Below are 18,253 nucleotides of genomic sequence, written 5' to 3'. Positions count from 1 at the left end.
AACACACTTAATCCTGTCAAGGCTCGCCATGCTGTAGTTAAGATAACAAACAAATGGTGTGTGTCAAAGTTGTGTTGTCAGTCTCCATTAGGCAACAGACACGAGATGAAGGGGGAGATTAATAGTACAATACACACACACACACACAAACAGTGATTGATTACCCGCATTAGAGCGTCTACACAAACATACAAACACACGTCAGGCCCAAGCTTGTTAGCGATAACACAAACACACAGCTGCTACTGACTGAATGCACGCATTACGACTGGAGTTGACCGCACACACACTACCTACACACACACGCACACACACACACACACCATGCATGAGAGATCTCCGCTTGTCATTAACACATGTTCAACGTGAGTGTCACTATGTTTGACACAGGCGCTGAAAATAGCTCATTAAACAGTATTTCTGTCTCGTACGCACGCGCACATGCACGCACACGCACGCACGCACACACACACAGTCGTTAATGGCCTGTCGCAGGCTGATGCCTTATGGGAGGAGGAATGACAGGGTGTGATGGAGAAGGAGAAGACAGAAGGGGAGAAAGACACTGGAGGATGGAAGGAGAGAACAAAGAGAGAATAAAAAAAGCATGTATCAGCAGAGGGACAAGACTGACGTGAAGGACAAGAGGGACAGGAAGGACGACGAGCAGACACGGTGGGCGGAAAGAATAAGACAGATACCTTTGCTTTATGTTGCCTTCAGGTGTCCTTTTGCGTCACTTCATGATACGCTCAGGCACCCTTTTACTATACATGATGCTGCATTCGGGAGCTCTATTGGTCTACATGATGCAGCTTTTAGGTGTCATTGCTTTACATGCTGCTGCATTCGGGCATCCTATTGCTTCACATAATGCTGCGTTCAGGTGCCTTGGGAGTCTTATTCCTTTCCAGGCACCCTGTCACTATACATGATTCTGCATGCGGGCTCCCTTTTACAATACATGATGCTGCGTTTAGGCATAACTGATGCTGCATTCAGGTGCCCTTTTGCTACACATGATGCTGCATTCGGGTGACCTATTGCTTTCCAGATGCTGCATTCAGGAACCTTATTACTATATACTCACACTCAGCAAAACAAAACAAAATGATAAAACCAAACTGCACATTTCGGAGTGGCCTTTTATTGTGGGCAGTCTAAGGCACACCTGCGCACTAATCATGGTGTCTAATCAGCATCTTGATATGGCACACCTGTGAGGTGGGATGGATTACCTCAGCAAAGGAAAAGTGCTCACTATCACAGATTTAGACAGATTTGTGAACAATATTTGAGAGATATGGTGATACTGTGTATGTGGAAAACGTTTTAAAGTGTTGCGTTTATATTTTTGTTGAGTGTATATATGATACTGCATTAAATTATGCAGCTTTTACAGTAGTTATCATTGCTTTACATGTTACTGCGTTCGGGTTCCCTATAGGGTCATGTAATGCTGTGTTTGGGTATCTTCTAGCCTTACATGATGCTGCAATTTGCGCTCCAGTGCAGGGCTGCCCACCTGTTCATGGTTATTCACAAGGCATGCTTGTTGGGTGAGTGTCTTACATAAGTCTCTACACTACTTCAACACTCTGTCCTCTCCTCCCTTTTGTCTCTCCATCTCCTCCTCTCACTATTGACCCTCACGTAGCACTGCAACTGTATCACATCCAGCCAGGGGCATAAATCAAAGCACACGCGTACACACACACACACACACAAGACTAATGCACACACACACTTGCTTGCTCACACAATGCTAGCCATCCCACACACTGGTGCGTGCGCACTCTCCCGTTTCTTTCGCCGTCCCACGCGCACACCTATAACTCGTCCTCATCTTCGATGCAGTCGACACCCACACACACACGCACGCACACATGCACGCACACGCTAAGAGAGCAAGATGCAGATAAAAAGTGAACCAATGTGGTGAGGCCAAACGCTCCCTGCGGCAAAGCTACAGGAATAGGAGACAGGAGGGAAAGGCTGAAAATACCTGTTGGTCATGGCTCAAAAATGCCAGAAATATTCCAGATGATGTAATCGGAAGAGGGTGGATGGTCTTTGCATGTATTGGAATTGCTTGATTTATTTTTTGCTGATGCATTTATATCAGGATTTAAAACAATGAAAGGATTTAAAACAAAAAAGGATCTATTTATCGCCATGGCTTCTCTTTCAATCTGCAATCACCTAACTTTGAAATAAGAGAAGCCAAGAACAAGCAAATCATGCCAACTGTTCCACTTTAAATTGCTTCATGAGGCTTAGGAAGTACCAAGAACTATCACAAAGTGAATACACGTCATTCAGAATTAGCTATGGCAGGTGTGGGCCGCATACAGAAAAATGAAAGGTTGCCGGGGGGCATTTTGATCTTTTTAATTTTGCAAACAGGAAGGGGTGTCCCGAGATCTCGCAAGATTAAAACATGACAATAGTTCACATTCAGAAAACAACAGTTTTAAATTAGTTCATGACAGTATAAATGAAAATGAACTCCACACTTTGGCCTCGATATATTGCCATGTGTATGTGCGTCTGCTTTCTCGCCTCCAAACAAGCACAAAGAGAGTTCACTCTGTGCATTGTTTCAGCACCCAGACCACACGGTGTTCCAATGGTGTTCCATAGAACAATGGCGGACAGAGTGAGACCTTTTGTGAGTCATACAGCCTCTTTGTCTCTGTGAAGCGAGGCAGCGCCACGAGCATACACCCAGCAGAAGAGTGTTGCCTCGCGAGGAGTAATGCAAGGTAACGTAGCAGACATTAGTAAGGAAAAAGACTCTTGCAAAGCCAAAATGCCACAGCCCCGGCATTTTGGCTTCAAACCAAATGAGCAAGGTGAGCCCTTCAATAGTACACCGAATTTGTTCAAAAATAGCGCCAACAAAAAGGCAACGCAATGAACATCCCCGACGAAAACATATCCACCGACCCAGTTTTCCCAAAGAGAAAAAACTGCACATCGAGATGCTGAGCCTTCGCCCTGACAGTCAACACTCACTGAGACGTTTGGTGGACAAAGTAAATGCAAACGGAACAGTGCAAAATGGTGTGCGTTCACAGAAAGTGCCCTTTTTACTGTATTTTTTTTTTTTTAAAGATAAATGACATGACGCAATTTAGTATATTTGAATCTGTTAACGGCGCCAAATGAACTGAAAATTTAAAATGGTGCTAAAAGATACTACACATCTGAAAATCTAAAACACCAGTCTCTGTAATAGCAGCAGAACATTTGAATCACAATTTAACCATGTTATCATGAGCCATGAAGGCTTGCGTTCAAAGACATCACAGAATTCAGTGTTTCGAGTGCAGATGTATTTTCAGGGGTTTCCGAGCATACTCAAATGCAGAAAAATGTACTTCTGCAGTACGACTTACGATAGTCAGTGATACAAATATCCACTGACTGTTTTTCTTTGTCTTTCTGTTCATTCAGACCACACATACATGCATAGTATACATGTTGTCGTGATGTTCCGAGTGCCTCTCAATGCACCTCGCTGTTGTCTTGTGACAATGGGAAAGTGTCATTCCGAGAAGGACTAGAGATGTATTTGTGAGTGGAGATACATGAAGATACGTATATGGTGTTGGAATTGCACTGCTGTTGATGTGTTCAGGTCAGAATAAAGTTATAAAAGAGCGTTTGACTCAGTGGGGACACTATTGTGCCTCTCACATGAGAGAGGAGTGTCTTGACACGGTGCGCGTTCGTTAAATACCCTAGAAATGTTACCATAATTAAATAAATTAGTTACTACCGTTAACACGCTATTTTTGACAGCCCTAATATATATATATATATCATTATTACTATGATATTAGATTTAATTTGGTCTCAAATAATGTCGACACTAATGGGAGACAATAAACATTTCAAAATGTACCTGCATTGTTTTGTGACTCAGTGTGTCCTGTCACATATTTTGTCGTAGACCCAATCTTGTGTATCGTCTGATCTCGTGAGCTGTGTCTCGTAACGGCCCTTTCAACCGGCTAAAAACAATCCGATGTAGATATGTACATGTAGATATAAGTCCCATAGAGCTGACAAAGTGTATTATCAGCCATTACTGTCTGCCGTCTTTCCGCTCTTTCCCCCTTATTGTTTTTTTGTTTTTTTTTTTTTTACAATTTTCTTGTTTCATTTCTATTTTTGAACGTGCCACTGGCCACTAAAAAAACGTACAAATGCTCCATTTTGTACTGACTTATGGGAAATGTAGTTCTTTTCCGTTAGAAAGCCATATCCACAAAGGTCGGCAGGCCTCATTTGCAACGCCTTGTGGGAAAAGTAATCCATTTAGCTGGGGAAATAGATATGCACAAAGCATATTTGACTTTTACATCGTGCCAAAGTCTCTCGTGGGGTGTTGGCTCACATTCCGAGGTAAAAGGTGAGGATTTCCGGGGCTTTTCGGAGCTGCTGAAAAAACACTCATGAGCTTGAGCGGGGCCGCAGGACAATTACAGGACTAAAAAAAGCGTGTAGGAGTGGCACCGTGAGGGCAAAGTATGCTGAAAAAATTAATTAAGACAATTAATTTCCCAGCAGAGGGAGGAGAAACTGGAGCGAGGAGGAGAGGAAGCAGGAAATGTTTTGTGTCATTTGGCTAATGTGGAAAGAAGCATAATGAAGGTATGTTTGTTTGTTAGTGTGTGTGGGAGGGGCCTAGTCAAAGCTCCTCTACTATGAGGCAAACAGGGGGAAGAAGAGTGAGAAGCCTTATGTAACTGTGGCGCAAGTGAAAGTAAAACTTAAAGCAAGCGGAGGAGGAAGAAGAGACACTTTTGAAAAGATTAAGAGCAACCAAAGGTGGCCGTTACTAAGTGCCACCTGGATGGCATCACACAAACAAGACAGAATTAATCGACCTCCATCCATCCATCCAAAAAAGTCACGCTGGCCGAGTGTTAGCCACACTTGCAATTAGCGAGACTGCAAGGTCACATCACAAGGTGAATACACCGCCGACCATAAAACAGCGGCGACCCAGCATTCACTGCCAAGAGTCTGCGCAAAAGATAGGCGGGGGCTGTCCCGTGAAAATGCAGCTGCTAGTCTGATGGAAGAAACATGGCTGACACTCACCAGCCTCCTCCCTGGAAAGATATTTAATTAGAGGCAAAAAAGCAGGGGAAGGGAGACATCTCATCTTTGAGGGCTATCGGAGCATCTGCGTGATTATTTGAGGACCGCCGGGCGAGCCATTAATCTGACAGGGGCGAGGATGTCACGTCGGAGAGGAATTAGCACCTCTCTAACAAGTGCAACGCTCTAACGAGTGCGCCCGACACAATGAGGGGAGGAACGGTGGCAGCGGAGAAGGAGGGGCTACGGCGCACGTGCGTGTCCCAACAGGACACACCAACAAACACACTAATCCGCTGGAGGCCATTGTGAGGGACAGCCAATCCGTGAGTGGGCTTAATCTAGGTCACATGACTGACACATCATCGCTAACATGTATTGATTACCTGCAGTGGCCTGAGGACTAGCTCACTTTGTTTCCACTTTATTTTGGCACCCAAACTTGACTCTTATTGGGTCCGCCTCCAAAAGCTAGACGAGGGCTCCAGCGTGTCAAACATTTTGCTCTTTAGATTTGATTGACACCTGCCAAAATCTAATCCCCATTCACAAACTCAGCCACCAAGTTCTTATTTTTAGTCCCCCCACATAGCGATCCTCACTTTGGCGCCTATCAGTCAATGCCGGAATGGTATCCAATACCGGTGGACAGATGATACAAATACGGGATGCTATCACCATGGCAACCAGGAGCTGTATCCCATGTCTCTGATCGATCCGAGCGTGATTTACAGCGAACGCTCGATGGCGGCGATGCCTAACGATCTCGACTTAACGCAGCAACGATGAGGTCATCTGAGAGTCAGCGATGCACAGCTAGCAGAACTCATGGTGGATCAGTTATCCATTATTAATAACAAACTGCTTATTAATAAGAAATGAGAGCGCAACATCAAAGCGCTAATTTCTTCCAGGAAGACCCGGCCAAGGGATCAGAAGTAATCTCAGCTATGGGAAACTTGGCTATGTGACAGAAAGTGAACCCGCTATAATTAAGTGGTCTCCTACCTTGGCGCGGATCTGGCCTGAAGTGGACACTTTGCGGATCAGTTTGTGCGACGTCTCCTCTTGCTCGCCGTCGCTGTCGGACGACTCGTCTCCCGCCTCGCCGGCCTGTCATGACACCAAGGAAGCACAAGTCGGGTCAGACGATTGTTTTGTGCCTGCGGCACATTGTAGTTCTAAAATAAAATAAAATAGTGCAAAACGGTATAAAGTAATGAGAAAAATCTGAAATGAACATATCTATATAATGTATATAGAAAATATAAATATAACAAACATTTTTAAGCCTTTTTACAAATGAAAAATATCAATGTGGTCCTGTGCATCCTTTCATTTATTAGCATGTTGCCCCCCAGTAGGTAAAATTTGGACTCCCCTGGTTTAGACGATACCTGTATAACCGGTACCGGTATAAAGTCAGCCAGCACCAAAACACCCTGCGGGTTATTTTCAACCAAACTGTACCCGGTTCCGCTTCTGGAATACTACACTCCTACGCTTTACTCAAGAGAGCTGGTTCTCATATTTTGGTTCCCTCATGAAGCTTGCAAGAGAGGGCCAATGTATTAGGAACCATTCTCTGTGTGATGCAGTGCAGTTGGACACCACTATAAACTACCACCACCATCATTAAGAACATCATTTTAATCGTGTTTGTACAATTTGTAAACAAAGCTATAAGGCTGACCTGTACACTGTCAAAAGTTTGGACACACCTGACTTGTAGCAGCAAGTAAATACATCCAAATATTTAACTGCTACTGCAAATGTAACCATTTAAAAATGTAATATTAAAAATCATTTGCTGTCAATGTCGTTGTTTGTAAAGCTAGCTACGGTAAGGTCCAGAAGTCCACTGTCACTGACTCAGAAGTCACTGTCCAAACACTTCAAGATTCAAGATTCAAAACTCTCTTGAATCTTGAAGTGTTTGGACAGTGATTTTGCCTTTACACTATACACCACCACAATGGATCAGTTAATCCATAAGCATGCGACTGAAAGCCTTTCAGCTTTAAGAGTCTTGACAAAAATATTGCATTTAGCATTGAGGAATTAGCACGAATGGTACATTATGTAGACAATCTCCACGTCCTTTTCAGTGTACCATCATGTTTAATTAATACTCACAATTTGATGATGTCTATGGGCTTCACTGACTGCAAAGGATTTTCGTCCAAGTATGAATGTTGCTTATATTTAAAGTGTGTGTTTGGACACACCCGATGCTATACTGCACCTGTAGCTTTCATTTCTAAATGCTTAATGCCATCTGTATGTCAAAACTCTTACATTAAAGCTGAAAGTCTACACTGATTTATTAATTTATTGATTTATTGACTTATTTGTGTAATCCAAACTGTCACTGTCCAAATCCAGGTTTACAAACAACACTGACAAAAAAGGATTTTCACCAGTACCAGTCATATGTTTGGATGTACCTACTACCATAAATAAGATGTGTCCAAACATGTGACTGGTAGTGTAGGCCCTATTGTACCTTAGGAGGCGATCAATTACATTTTATGTAAGATTGTGTCGAATACTAATAATGTGAGGTCATGCAATTCATAGTGAGAGCGCTCATCGTAAGCTGAGCAAAACATTAGAAACGCCTCTAAGTAGGATGCCCTGCAAACTACAACACGTTGTAAAAACATCAACAGCATTTACAACGTACCATAGGGGTCCTCTCAGCTTCCGTTTGAACCGACTCGCCCAGCTCTGCCACGTGCAAGACGTTGGGGTTCAGCTTGGACGCCATCGGGGGACAGATTTGGGATGGGGTACACTGTAGGGGGAGTTGGATGGGGAAGCTGGGCAGCAACTGTGGAAGAGATGAAGACATGAGGTATCAGTTGTGTTGCCTGCATCCTTCACACACAAACGCACACACGCGCACACACACACACACACAAACACACAGTGAGACAACTTCTCAGTTCCTCTCAGCTTCCTCCTTTGTTGTCATACAGAATGGCCCTTTAGGATGGCGATGGGAATGATGATGACGATGATGATGATTATGAAGAGCAAACACAGGATGAAGACGCCGTTCATTGCACTCAAGGTCCGTGCGTGCGTGAGATCACCCATCCTGACGTGCACGTCTCTTGTCAAATTGTCAAAATTAAGACTTGGAGCCACCGCCGTGACCACCGTCGGTTCGACAACACGCCGTGAAACGAAGCGACGTGGTGCCTTACTTACCCTTCCTCCGGCCGCCTGCCGCCGGCGCCCGGCCTGCCGTGCTCCGCTCGCTCACTCGCTCGCTCCTCGGCCGGCTCCGGAGTGCTCGCCACCGGGTCCTCTCCGCTGGTGCTCGGCTTTGCAGCAATGGTGCTCACGGCGCCGGAACCGAATCTGGATCAGGTAGGAAGAGCAGAGGGAGGCAGGAAGACAGGCAGGGCGGAGGAGGAAGAGGAGAGAGAGGGAGAGAGAGAGAGAGAGAGAAAGAGAGGGAGAGAGCGAGAGATTAGAAAGCCTGAATCGCTGCGGTTCGGATGTTAAACTGGTGAGCAGTACGCGCACGTACTACACGCACGCACACACCCATGCATGCGTGCGTGTGTAGACACATAGCGATCAGATGCTAATGCATGTGGATTGTGTCAGCGAATTTGAGGATGACTAAACGGACGTCTGTTTTGTCATGAGTGTGTGTTAGAGTAGCTTAAACCACGACCGAAGCGTGTGCATGTGTTAAATTGCATTATTAGCCACGAGATTGCCTCTGCCAAGAACCTTCGACCTTTATCTTAATGTCAGTTTTCATTTTTTGTACTGTATAGAATCTTGAACGAGAACCTCCTGACCTCAGGCGGAACACTGAAGATCGGCTATCCAGCATGCCAATGACTCAAAAGGTACCACCAATGCAACAAATGAGTGGCTCCAGAAGAAGCACTTGTATATCCAGGAGTGGCCTAGCCAGTCTTTACACCATAATCCCATAGAACATCTGTGAAGGGAGCTGGGACTTTGAGTTGCCAAGCCATAGCCTCGAAACCTCCAGGATATGGAGAGTATCTGTAAAAAGGAGCAGACCAAATCTCTCCCATTTTGGAGGTGTGTGTCACACGCTTGTTGCTTCCGGGGCCATGTGAGCCGATGTGGAGTGAGTTGGCACCTCCGGCCAGGTTTTGGGGACTGGACGGCAAGGGCAAGGTGTACGGCCGTGTTCAGCGGTCAAAATGTGCGCCTGTTGGTCACTCTCTGGGAGTGGAGGGCCCCGATGTGACGATGCATTTATTTTTCCTAATATTTTTGGGATTGACCAGCAAAATCACAAAGACTGGTTGATCGACATCCACGGGTTTGCGACCCCTACCATAAGGGGTCATTTGCTCAACAGGTCAGGTTATATGTGTCAGATGGGCACCCCCTCACGCCGCTCACTTGAAGTGGATAAAACCAAACCAATGAGAGACGATGACAGACTATCATCACAAGTCGACATCTCTGTAAACAAGGAGTGCGCAAAATCCTGGAGGCAGTGGTTTTGGTTTGTGCTGATAGGGGCTCTCGCATGGGGCAGCATTGGAGCTTCAACCACCGCTGCACACACCTGCGTGACAACCACACACCTGTCCCGAGTCACCTGCGCTCACGTGCCAGCCTTACTCTGTACAACCCCATCCTTCAGTTGCCCTTGACAACCACGCAAGGGTTAGAAGGATGAAGCCGAGGGAGGAAACAACATCTCTGGGGCGTATTGACATCAAGTACAAGGTGATACTTCTCCATTCAAATCTAGCACGGATGGGGGGCGGGGGTCTCTCCTGCTTCCACGCTGTCAAATGCGGAAAGAGGGGCGCCATGCAAAGCCGCGATAGAAGAGAGGGCTGGCGGCGAGATAATTAACAGCTCTGTGTTATCGCGTCGCGCTGGAAGGGAAATCACAGCGTCGTCATTATCACCGCGCAAATGTGAGCGTACAGTTGCACTTCCTGCGCTAATCTGTCACAAGCAATTATGCATTCACAATCCTATTTATTTATTTATCAATCTGCTTAATGTGCAACTAACACATTATTGCACGAATCTCTGCTGCTGCTGTTTTCCCTTTTTGTAATGACTATACTTTAGTCAGTAAATGCTGAGATTGGGGTTCTCTAATTATATTTACATCCTTGAGTGAGCAGGCTCATTATTAAAAACACAATGCACAACCAGAGGTAAATAACACTACGGGAAAGCTTGTTAGCATAACACGGCACACAGCTACCATGGCTACATACACTCTGACAAGTATGTACATAAAAACTGCGTTGATAAAGTAATTCCCAGTAATTTAATTTGTAGCGTTACATTCGGCACACCTGCACGTTATTATAGCGACGGTTTAGTTTATTCTGAACATGGTTACATTGCAGTATCTAAATCACATGTTTAAGGGAAAACTGCGCGTCATCATCCACAATGTTTATGTGAAACATGAGCACACGTCTTTCTCTTTTCGTTTTAAAGAGAGAAAAAAACAGTTAGCCTGAGGGAGCCAGCAATGCACGTCATGGGATACACCTATTTTGACTATAAAGCCCTCTAAAAAACCTCCAACAGCGGTTTAATGTTTTATATACATGCTGTGGCCATGCAGTAACAGGTACATACATGATAATATGTAATGCTTAAAGTATTTTGCTTAGAGTATTTTGATCATTTAAACATGACCAGAATTTCTTTTCTGGGCTCATCGAGTTCACATAGTCTGATAGGGACTAACGCTGACTTCCGTCAACAATGGCGGCATAGAAAGCAACTACTAATCATGGCAGACTTCATGAGTTTTTGGACAAATGAGGATCCAGAATGTTATCTTTTAGAGCCTGAATATGAGCTACAAGTTTTAGAAGCGGATTGTGGATGATGAGCAAAATTCCCCCCAAAAAAGTGCAGTTTTCCTTTGATTCCCATAATAAAACACGCCTGAAAAGGAGGATGAAGCATAGCTTATATAATCCTATCCTTACTCCATCAGCAATTATTGATAGCTTGTTAGCTACCTAAACTCAACAAGTACCAGTTTGCCATGTTTTATCAGTAGGTCTCTAGTACAGTATAGCAAGTAGTTTTTTAAAAGCTTTTTTAAAAATACTTTTGAAATTGTTTGTTAGTTGATGCTTATTGTTGTGGTTGTAGTATTCAGACGACATCATACTACTTTCGGCTATACTGTAGATGGGAAAAAATGACAAATTGTAATCTCATCCAGGGAGAGACAGTATGAAAAGATAACATTTTAAAGGGGATAAGCATGGATTGTTTTAATTGTTTGGGAAATTACCTCTTCATTGACCATGTGTGCCGTTTACAGACTAAGCAAGGCACGCATATGATTTAAAAGGTCGTAAAAGGTCATTAATGGATCCCGGGGGAACATTATTACAATTGATCTGGCATCGACAGCCCCTCATTGATCCAGAGAAGATGAGAATGCTGTCTTTTCACAATAAGAGCAGGTTGACTTGCACGTGGCCTCTGTCAATCTGCGTGCTGCTATGCTGCCACCTAGTGATGATGAACAGACCAGCCTGCAGCGCTCAGAGGAGAGCCCAGGCAGGGCAAAGGTCGCCGGGAGGAAGTGTGGTGGTGAAGGGCGAGTGAGTGGCAGCGCCAAGCCGTTTAAGAGCATCAATTATTAAGAGGAGTCGGAGATTTCCCCTTTTGATCAGGGAGATGAGCTAATCAGCATTAATGCTAATGAGGCATGAAATAGGAGAAGACAGTTGTGTGTGTGTGTGTGTTGGGGTGGGGGGGCACTTTACAGGGGTGGGAGAAGGGTGGGACGGCGACAAGCATATCACTTTATTAGCAAACTACTGCTGAATGGTGATATGATGCTTATTTGGATATATTGCTTCAATTAGGCCTGTTTAAGTCTGGCATCTTTTATTATGTAAGTGTTGATTAGATGTGAAAAAGCTCTGAGTTTCTGCACTCAAAAGGGTGAAAATGTGTGAGAACATGCACGCCTGCTGTGTTGCCTGTGCTGCTATTTTTCTGACAAATACACCACATGGTGGCGCTATTATTACACCCCAAGGTTTGACCCCCATAAGTCAAAATGACTTGAAATTTCTCACACAGCTCAATGTGCTCACCAAAATACCCCCTCTGTAGCTTTAAGGTTTTTAGATGAATCATTGCAAAATTTGGTACACACATTTAGGGCACTGACCAACACATGTCGGTAAAATTGGAGCAAGATTGGTGAAAAAAACACAGTGTCTTAATTTTTTAAGACAAGATTACAGGAGCAAAAACAGTAGGCTGTGATGCTTACAAGAGGCCAGAAAGGAAGAAAATCAGTTCTAGTTCATCCTAAAGGTGTTTGAAGGGCTTCTTCCACACCAAACTCATCCAATCATGCCTTTATGCAAGTTAAACGTGTAAAATGGTCCAAAATGACTTGGCAATATGAAGGATTAAGACCTACTCCTACCCCAGACTGACTAATAGCATGAGCATTAGCATGTAAACTGGCATAATAATAATAACTCAGGGACAATGCAAAAAACAAAGATGGGGCGAAGGCAGCAATTGAGATGGGGCGAGAAAGGTAGAGCACCCGATCTACCAAAGCTATAATACCGCTGTGGGATGCACGGATGGGGAACACTTGAGTCATCTACCGTCTAATGCAGCAGTGCCACGCAGGCTTTGACGATGGACATGTTTATCCCCAAGTGCCGGGCTGCACGTCAGCACAGGACAGAGCCTTGACAGAGTATTCCGCGCTGGCCCGCGATGTGAAACACGGCGTGGTGCAATTTAGGAGTCAATAACACAACAATGCACACATGCAGGCAGGCGGGCGGGCAGGCCGGCAGGGTGGGAAAACAAAGAGGTCGCTGTGTGTTGGAGTCACCGGCATATTTGTTTCCATGACAACACGAGACTGAAGGAGCTAACAGGTGGGAGACCTCGGCAAGCGTGGCAACACAAGAGCCTCTGATGAAGCCCTCATGTTTGGAAGCCATTTTAACGCGACAAGAGTTCCAGAACAATCCCAACAATGGCGTTATATATCTGATTAGGCAATGACAGAATGTGCATGGTGCGTTTTTTAGCATTAAATGATCAAAAGTTGTGAGAGGGACCCAAAATACTGTTACATTTGTTGGCACCCTGCTGTTACAAAGGCTACTACCTAAAGTGCGAAGAAGAAACAACCCCAAATGCTGAGCTACACTTACACTGTGTCCCCACACCATCCTGCCTACATACAAGCCAGTACCATGGGTCATGCACCTGGACCACTTGTTGGGAGCCTCACTATAGACTGGCCTCCATGGCAACAGCTGGTCATTATTGTGTGGGTAATCCAGTCATGTGACACGCGGCCTTCTCAGAGAAAATATAAAGGAGCTGCCAAGTGCCACATCAGGGACAGTGAAAATTACCACTTGGCTCGCCTTTAACAGCGCCTGTCTGTCAAGTCTGCCGTTCTTTTTATTCCATGCACGAGAGCGCTGCCTCTAAATCTGCCTTCTGTTAGAATTAATGATCATGTGACACCCTCTGCGCTCACTTGCTTTCTCTTTCTCTTTCGCTGCTTTGGAGGAAGCTGATGAACACCAAGGATGAAGTGGTGGGTGAACCTTTGAGGACACACACCTTGAAGTGAAGGACTTTCATTAATCCGTGAGCAGCTTGCAGAGGGCTCCATCCTTTCTCGGTGAGGAAATAATGTAAAGCTGGGATGGCCAAACTTTTTTCACAGAGGGCCGCATACACAAAAATATAAGGATGTGGGGGCCACTGATACATTTTTGCCAATCTAATATGCAAAGCTATTTGAACAAAACATCCACTTCTGGGCTTTGTGTTATTGGTGACAAAGCAAACCATGTAATATCTCATAATATACTATGTCACATTTACAAGTATAATGCACTCAACAAAATTAACAAAATAACCAAAGCAGGTCGAAAATGGTCCCTGGGCTGCACTTTGAACACCATCCATCCATCCATTTTCTATACCGCTTCTCCTCTTTAGGGTCACGGGGGTATGCTGGAGCCTATCCCAGCTGACTTCGGACGACAGGCGGGGTACACCCTGGACTGGTCGCCAGCCAATCGCAGGGCACATATAGACAAACAACCATTCACACTCACATTCATACCTATGGAGTCGCCAATTAACCCAACATGCATCTTTGGAATGTGGGAGGAAACCGGAGAACATTTAACCACTAGACCACCGTGCGGCCCCCACTTTGAACACCCCTAATGTAATTCAAGTATCATACAGAGCATTTTTGGCGATTAGAGCACTTCAGGAGGCATACTGTTGTATAAGCACAGGTACTGCTACACTCCTGAGAAAAAATTTTGACCGGTCAAAAAATTGCAAGAATTAATAAATTTTTCACTGTTGCACTGTTGGACCTTAAGGAGGTTTTAAGTAGATCTTCAAAATGCAAAAAGAAGAAATGGGAGTGAGACAAAAACCTTTTTGAGTGAGCAAATTATTGTGAATGATTTGATTTATTTAGTGAAATAGGCTGTTCATCAGATGATCAAAAGACTAGAGCCATTAAAAGTGAACATTTTGGCAAAAATGTGGATTCAATGTAGTTTTCTGACAGATATTCTCTAATCTCTTGATGGCAAAAGCAAAAAAGCTTTCTCTCTTTGAACGTGGTCAGATTGTTGAGCTGCATAAGCAAGGCCTCTCGCAGCGTACCATTGCTGCTCAGGTTGGACGCAGTAAGACAGCCATTTTAAACTTCTTAAAAGATCCCGAGGGTCATGGAACAAAAAAAGTCAAGTGGTAGACCAAAAAAAATGTCATCGCCCTTGTGCCAGAGGATCTGATTGGCTGTCTGTCAAGACACGGGGCGATCCTCGGCCCAAATAAAGGTTGTTACTGGTGCAGAGTGCACTCCAATAACCATCAGACGGCATCTGCGAGAGAAGGGTTTTATGAACAAAAAACGTCTTCAAAGGCCTCGTCTCCTTCAACCCCATAAATTGCCCATTTGAAATTTGCACGAGAACACCAACCATGGGACATTGAAAGGTGACGGAAAGTTTTACTCTCTGATGAGAAAAAAAATGTAACCCTGATGGTCCTGATGACTTCCAACATTGCTGGCATGACAAGGAGATCTCACCTGAGATGTTTTCCACACGGCACAGTGGGGGGGTCGCCATCATGATCTGAGTTGCTTTTTCAATAGAACAATGGAGCTTCAGGTTGTGCAGGGGTGTCAAACGGCAGCTGGCTACATGGAGATGTTACAGAAGGCATCCCTCATGACTGAAGGACCTCATATGTGTGCTAATGACTGGGGTTTTTAAGCAGGACAACACTGCAGTTCACAGTGCGTGCCTGACTTCTTCCAGAGGAATAACCTCGCTCTTTTGGATCATCTTGCATGTGCTCCTGATCTAAATCCATTGGAGAACATTTGGGGATGGATGGCAAGGAAAGTGGCGCAATCTTCACCACCTGGAGCAACATTCCCACTACCCTCCTGGAAACACTGGCATCAAGCATGCCCAAACCAATTTTTGAGGTTATTAACAAGAATGGGACAGCTACTCATTACTGGGTCCTTTAAAAAAATATATAATTTCTATTTTTGGGGGTTTTGTTTTTTTTTTTAGCTAAGGTCTTAAACTTTTGATCAGCTGATGAACAGCCTATTTCAGTTTAATGGTTGTTTACAATAAATTGCTTACTCAAAACATTTTTGTCTCACTCCCATTTCTACTTTTTGCATTTTGAAGCTCTACTTAGAACCTCCTTAAGTTCCAACAGCGCAAAGTACAAATTCTTGCAAATTTTCAACTGGTCTTAAAATTTAGATCAGGAGCATAGTATCACTTTCTGGGACATCTTTAAAGGTCATTTTGAGACTTACGTCACAATGGTGCAGCCTTTCCGCTGTATAAACCTCTAAAGATCAATGACTGTTTGTCAATAGCAGCAGCAGTGTGTTTACTTGTCGGCCAATTTGATTAACGGCGAGCCGAGAGATCAATTAAATGAAAGGAAATAGCAGCGGTCGATAGCGGACGGCGGGTCGGGGTGAAAAGTCAAACAGCAAGCAGCGCGGGCCAATAATGCGGCTAATGGCTCCAAAGGGGAGCTAATTGGATCCTCAGGAGATGACTCCCAAATGCCACTAATTGTCTGCTTCATTTGTCTCACAGGGAACCATTTCCATGCTAGTTTTGACTTAAAAAAGGTAAAGGTACATCTCAAGAGTGACACACACACACACACACACACACACCGGTCAACTAGTTATACTCCTTAGTTTTTCATCTTACCAAGACATTTTGGACAATTGTATGCTTCTGTTTCCAGCAAGGTCTGTAAGGGCTCGCTTGGATGAGTTTAATGAAGAAGAACCTAAAAAATTCCCACAGATGTAAATCTTGTAGATGTGTGCGTTCATTCTTTTGAGAGGCTGTTAGCGAGTGAGGAATGTGATATGCAGGGGTCGCCAACCAGTCGATCGTGAACGACCAGTTGATATTTGGGACTTGCCCAGTCGATCACAGTTGTAAATTCCCTGATTATACATTTATATTTAGTACAGGCAGGGTTCAGGGCGGACTTCATTGGGCACGGCTGAGACCAGGGATCTTGGCATCAAAAAGGTTGGTGACCAGTGATGCTTTATGTGTGGATAAAAGGTGATTACATTAGACTGACAGGCTGATGTCACTGTGAGCTCCTATGGGTAAAGGATCCCCACTGTCCACACACACACACATACACATACACACTTGTCAGACAGCATTAGTGTTAACACAGGCGACTTGAAAGCCACACGGGGGCGTCAGTTCAAGAGAGCACACTCATCTTATTCATAGAATGAGCAGCTTTGATGCTGATCTACCAGGACATGTGCGTGTGTCACTCTTGAGTTGCAGGTCTGGCATCCTGATCACTTTTTTTTTTTAATCAAATATAAAATCAGAACTAGAATGGAAAAGGATCCTCTGCGAGACAAACGAAGGAGACAATTAACGGTGGCATTTGGGAATCATCTCTTGAGGACGATGGCTCATTGTTGTACTCACATTGTGTCTTATTTGGAGTTGTTGCGATTAATTCTGTTCTGCCAGGAGGCAGCAGTCATTAATTCGCAATCGCATTCATGAAATGATACCTCTTTATATACATATTTTTTTATATACATATTCTTCTACATATTTGGAGCATTCCTACTTATTTCTTTTATGCAATGTGTCGGTTATCAGTAAAATCATGCGAGAAACAATCACAATACAGTCGTTCTATGACTTTGCAAGTTCCATGCATGCGTGTGCATGCAATCGTGTCGTGCGTGGTCTTCTGGAGAGCGGATCAGACCACTTACACTAGCCCAACATACCAGAATTTATGTGTGAGGCCCTTGGTTTTATAATCCTTCATCTTGGCAGTCAAATTAATTCAGTCATTCATTCAGAAGAGCATAACAATATCTTGCATTTGACTCGCCTGTAAATCTAGCTCTAGCTGGCACTGCTAGAAAGAAATGCTGGCTTTTCCTCAATGGAAGAACAACAGTGACAAGCACCTTCCAAGTCACACACGGCTCCTTTTCAGGATGATGGGTGTACTTGTCTCACGTATGACATTCCTGTGTATTTTATTGTCCGACTGGCAAGAACCGTAATGTCACACTTACATTAAAGACATCACAGGGGCTGTAGAAAGTCATGGTAGATAATAAATATTGCAACATTATATTATTGGCGACATGTTGACAAACACTAACTGGCAGATCCATCTCAGAGTGCACTCAGATGGTAACTCGAGCTTGCACACTAAGATGGCAAGAGACACCCAGGCCTTAACTTTGGTTTCTGCCCTGTATTTGATAGGCAAATTCAACTATATTTACGTAAAAAAAAAATGTTAAAAACAATTGGAATCATACAGAACACACATTTATAGTACAGTTTGTTGGAGATGAAATTCTACATACTAAAGGTCAAAGGACCACTTTAGAAAATTAATTAAGCCGACTTCACCTCCCCCTTATGTGTTCGTTAATGTCCAGTTATGAGAAGAAAAGAAGACTCACACACCAGATTAAGAATTGTATTGAGAATAAATCAGACAGAATATCTCAACAGTTTAAGAAGCTCCAGACTGATTT

The 18,253-nt window shown here is 44.1% G+C and overlaps 2 protein-coding genes across 4 annotated transcripts in view; one reads left to right on the top strand and one right to left on the bottom strand.

Annotated features, from left to right (window-relative positions):
* Positions 1 to 8,638, bottom strand: part of si:dkey-172j4.3 (diacylglycerol kinase delta) — a 37,443-nt gene extending 28,805 nt beyond the window's left edge. Inside the window, exons 1-3 of the mRNA XM_054800635.1 lie at positions 8,332 to 8,638; positions 7,802 to 7,948; positions 6,124 to 6,228 (exon numbers count right to left, since the gene is read on the bottom strand). Of these exons, the coding sequence (XP_054656610.1) occupies positions 6,124 to 6,228; positions 7,802 to 7,885 (189 nt within the window). The 5' untranslated portion in view covers positions 7,886 to 7,948; positions 8,332 to 8,638. The remainder of the gene's footprint in view (positions 1 to 6,123; positions 6,229 to 7,801; positions 7,949 to 8,331) is intronic.
* gpr185b (G protein-coupled receptor 185 b) overlaps positions 638 to 18,253 on the top strand; it is a 32,746-nt gene continuing 15,130 nt past the window's right edge. For 2 of the 3 annotated variants that reach the window (XM_054800640.1, XM_054800639.1), the window contains exons 1-3: positions 8,521 to 8,635; positions 8,913 to 8,987; positions 13,687 to 13,801. The gene's annotated coding sequence lies outside the window, so the exon portion shown is untranslated. Of the gene's footprint in view, positions 676 to 1,480; positions 1,560 to 8,520; positions 8,636 to 8,912; positions 8,988 to 13,686; positions 13,802 to 18,253 lie in introns of those variants that run through there. The other variant, XM_054800641.1, reaches the window with a different exon arrangement.

The sequence above is a fragment of the Dunckerocampus dactyliophorus genome, chromosome 15 (genome assembly GCF_027744805.1).
Source record: "Dunckerocampus dactyliophorus isolate RoL2022-P2 chromosome 15, RoL_Ddac_1.1, whole genome shotgun sequence".
In the NCBI taxonomy this organism is placed as follows: domain Eukaryota; kingdom Metazoa; phylum Chordata; class Actinopteri; order Syngnathiformes; family Syngnathidae; genus Dunckerocampus; species Dunckerocampus dactyliophorus.
This window is presented reverse-complemented; position numbering and strand designations above follow the sequence as displayed.